Here is a 2,725-nt window from a genome sequence, read left to right on the forward strand (position 1 = left end):
AGCAAAAAAAAAAAAGGGATTGTTTTCTTGCTCTCCATTTTATTGATTTTTTTTTCCTGGTTTTCTCTTCTTCTTTTTTTTTTTTTTTTTTTTTGTATTTGTGTGTGGGTTTGTTATCGTGTTCATTAGAGTTTTTAGTTGCCTTTAAAGCATTTATATAAATAAGAGAAAAAGTGATGCGCCGTGTTTTTCCAAATGTGGCTTGCCTCTGTTTGGCAAAGCAGAAGCGTGACCTCCACTTCCCCATCACGCCGCCACCTATTGAAATTGAGTACTTGGATGAGGACCCGCTGGAGTTTGCTGTTCGTACGGAGGCCCGTAAGTGGGGATTTGACGACATGAGCTACATGCGGGAACTCGCCTTTGTACGCATCAATAACAATCCGACGGTTGGGCAGTTTCGTACTATGACCCCGGATGAACGGCGTAATCTGTTTTGGGGTAGTGACAGGCAGGACTTTTTCCGACACCTCACGTTTATGCTCACCGGCACCCCGGAGCATCTCTACCACCGCGGATGGTAGTGGCGATTGGTGTGTGTATATAATTAGTGGATATTTTGTAGGGCCCGGTGGGAAAGGGAGTTATTAGGCAGGGTATTGAAACGGTATTTTACATAGGAAGAAGAAGAAGAAGGTGCTGGTGGTGGTGGGTTGCGTTTGGTCGTTGTTTTTTTTTTTTTTTTTTACGTGGTGTTTCTATCACCACGACGATGACGCCCGCACGGTGACAACAGCATAAAATGAATACTAATAGAAAAGAAGGAAAAGCGGATCGGTGACGGTACTGTTAAGAAGAGAGGGAGAAAGAAAGAAAGAAGGAAATATACATAAATAAATATATATTTTTTATAAAGAAGAAAAAACGCAACAACAACAACATTCCATCTGTTCATTATTATTATTATTAAATGTATGTTGTATGTACATGTGTTTGTGTGTATATATATATATGTATGTATAATATATATATATATACATACGCGTACATCATGGTGTTTGTTGAAGGTCTTTTTGTGTCGGTGAATGTGACGAATGCATGTTGTTTGCCACTTCTTATTATTTTTTCTCCCTTTGATGATGATGATTGGATGTGCCCAGGAATTCGTTCATTTTCCGCATTCTTTTTTTTTTTTTTTTTTTTTTAACCTGCAAGGCGGTCACTCGTAACTTTTATACGATCACTCTGTGAGCTGCGGCAGTGCGGTTCATCAACGCTGGTGGTCAAATCAAATCAAATGAATCCATTAAATATATTTTTTTTTACGTCCCCTCTTTTTTTGTGTGTGAAATGTATGTCTTCCAATGTGCCCTCAAATAACGTCTTTTTTTTTTTTTTTTTTTTTGGTTTTTTTTCCCATTTGTGTCTCTGTCTTCAATCATGTTGCAATCTCACACATGCATGCATGCACGTACATACAAGGGACTCTAGCGAAGTTTCCATTAATTGCGCCCCACACGTTTGCCAAGAGAGAAATAAAGAAAAGAAAAAAGAAAAAGTACGCAAGTTAAACACGTTTTTTTTGTGTGTATTTATTGCTTTATTGACACAAGTAAATACAAATAAAAGGGTAATAAACATATTTTCATTTACTTTTTCCTTTTCACCAGGAACTTGTGAAGAGAATATTTACGGGGCAAGCGGGCAATCTAATTTAATATTTATATATGCTGATAAAGGGGACTCTGTACGACAGTTTTTTTTTTTTTTTTTTTTTTCTACTTTATGATTTATTTGGTTTACCGCGATTGAGGAAATCAGGGAACTGTTGGCGTCCAGACGATTTATAATTATTTTTCACAGCCACTCGGGATCCCTGCAAGCTGATTGAAAGAAATGGCAGTGTTTTCTTTTACACTGCGACGGGGAGGAGCAACATTGGTGCCCGCATGTTGGACTTGGCACGCCAGCATGGCGATGTACGGGTGCAGCTCGCCTTCGTTGATGAACACGGGCCGTTGGATGCGGTGGTAGCCGCCGCCGCAACAATGACAGGCTTACGCTTGGTTTCAGGAAACATCGCCATGCACTGGGAGGAGTCGACTGTTGCGGGCACTTTGCGAATCACCGGGCGCCTCAAGTACCTAATTTCGAGGTTCGAGTGCTGCTGCCCATCGTGTGTGTGCTGCCCGGGAGTTGGGGGTCCAGCAGGGGCTGATCATTGCTGAAAGGGAGCGTTTGAGCGCTGAATACGCCCATGCCATTGCTGACGTTGCGGATCGGAGTGCTCAGCTTCATTCGCAGGCGGAAGAGGCGCATAATTACTTGTCGGCACGCGGATCCAACATTGCGGTGGCCGGCGGCCTTCTTGCAGAAAGGGAATACGCACTCGCCGGACGTAAACAGCAGGTGGAGGCTAAACGCGCCCAACTACAGGAACGCGAATACCAATTGGGATTGGCCAATGCACAACTCCATGAACGAGAGGCGCGCGTTAATGCAATCGAAGCGCAGCAAGCCGCACGGGAGGCGGAGAGGACGGGCTGGGAGGAAGCACCCACCTCTCGGAGGGATCCGACTGATGGATCTGACACGCATCATAATATGGCCGAATCCGGCTTTGCCACACAAACATATCGAACGCAGCGTTTGATTGCGGGCGGCGCGCCGTTACGCACGGCCCAACGAAGCCCGGCGGACGAGAGGCGGCAGGCTTTTCCCCAGACGTCTCAGGGGCATTATGGGGAAACACGTTTACATCCCTTCATGCCCCTTGCATCTCGCA

At 44.4% G+C, this 2,725-nt stretch overlaps 1 protein-coding gene across 1 annotated transcript, besides 9 other annotated features; it reads left to right on the plus strand.

The window, feature by feature from the left end:
• Window positions 1-2,725: a sequence feature (heterozygous, non-Esmeraldo-like haplotype).
• Window positions 47-94: a sequence feature (T-rich).
• Tc00.1047053455721.9 (cytochrome c oxidase subunit 10, putative) lies at window positions 177-524 on the plus strand (the record flags this gene model as incomplete). Its single annotated transcript, XM_797690.1, has 1 exon — window positions 177-524. The coding sequence occupies one exon, from the start codon at window positions 177-179 to the stop codon at window positions 522-524; it is 348 nt and encodes a 115-aa protein (XP_802783.1).
• Window positions 795-824: a microsatellite.
• Window positions 830-855: a sequence feature (AT_rich).
• Window positions 941-981: a microsatellite.
• Window positions 1,121-1,145: a microsatellite.
• Window positions 1,325-1,355: a microsatellite.
• Window positions 1,609-2,725: a mobile genetic element.
• Window positions 1,697-1,718: a microsatellite.

Source organism: Trypanosoma cruzi, genomic scaffold, assembly GCF_000209065.1.
Source record: "Trypanosoma cruzi strain CL Brener 1047053516809 genomic scaffold, whole genome shotgun sequence".
In the NCBI taxonomy this organism is placed as follows: Eukaryota; Euglenozoa; class Kinetoplastea; order Trypanosomatida; family Trypanosomatidae; genus Trypanosoma; species Trypanosoma cruzi.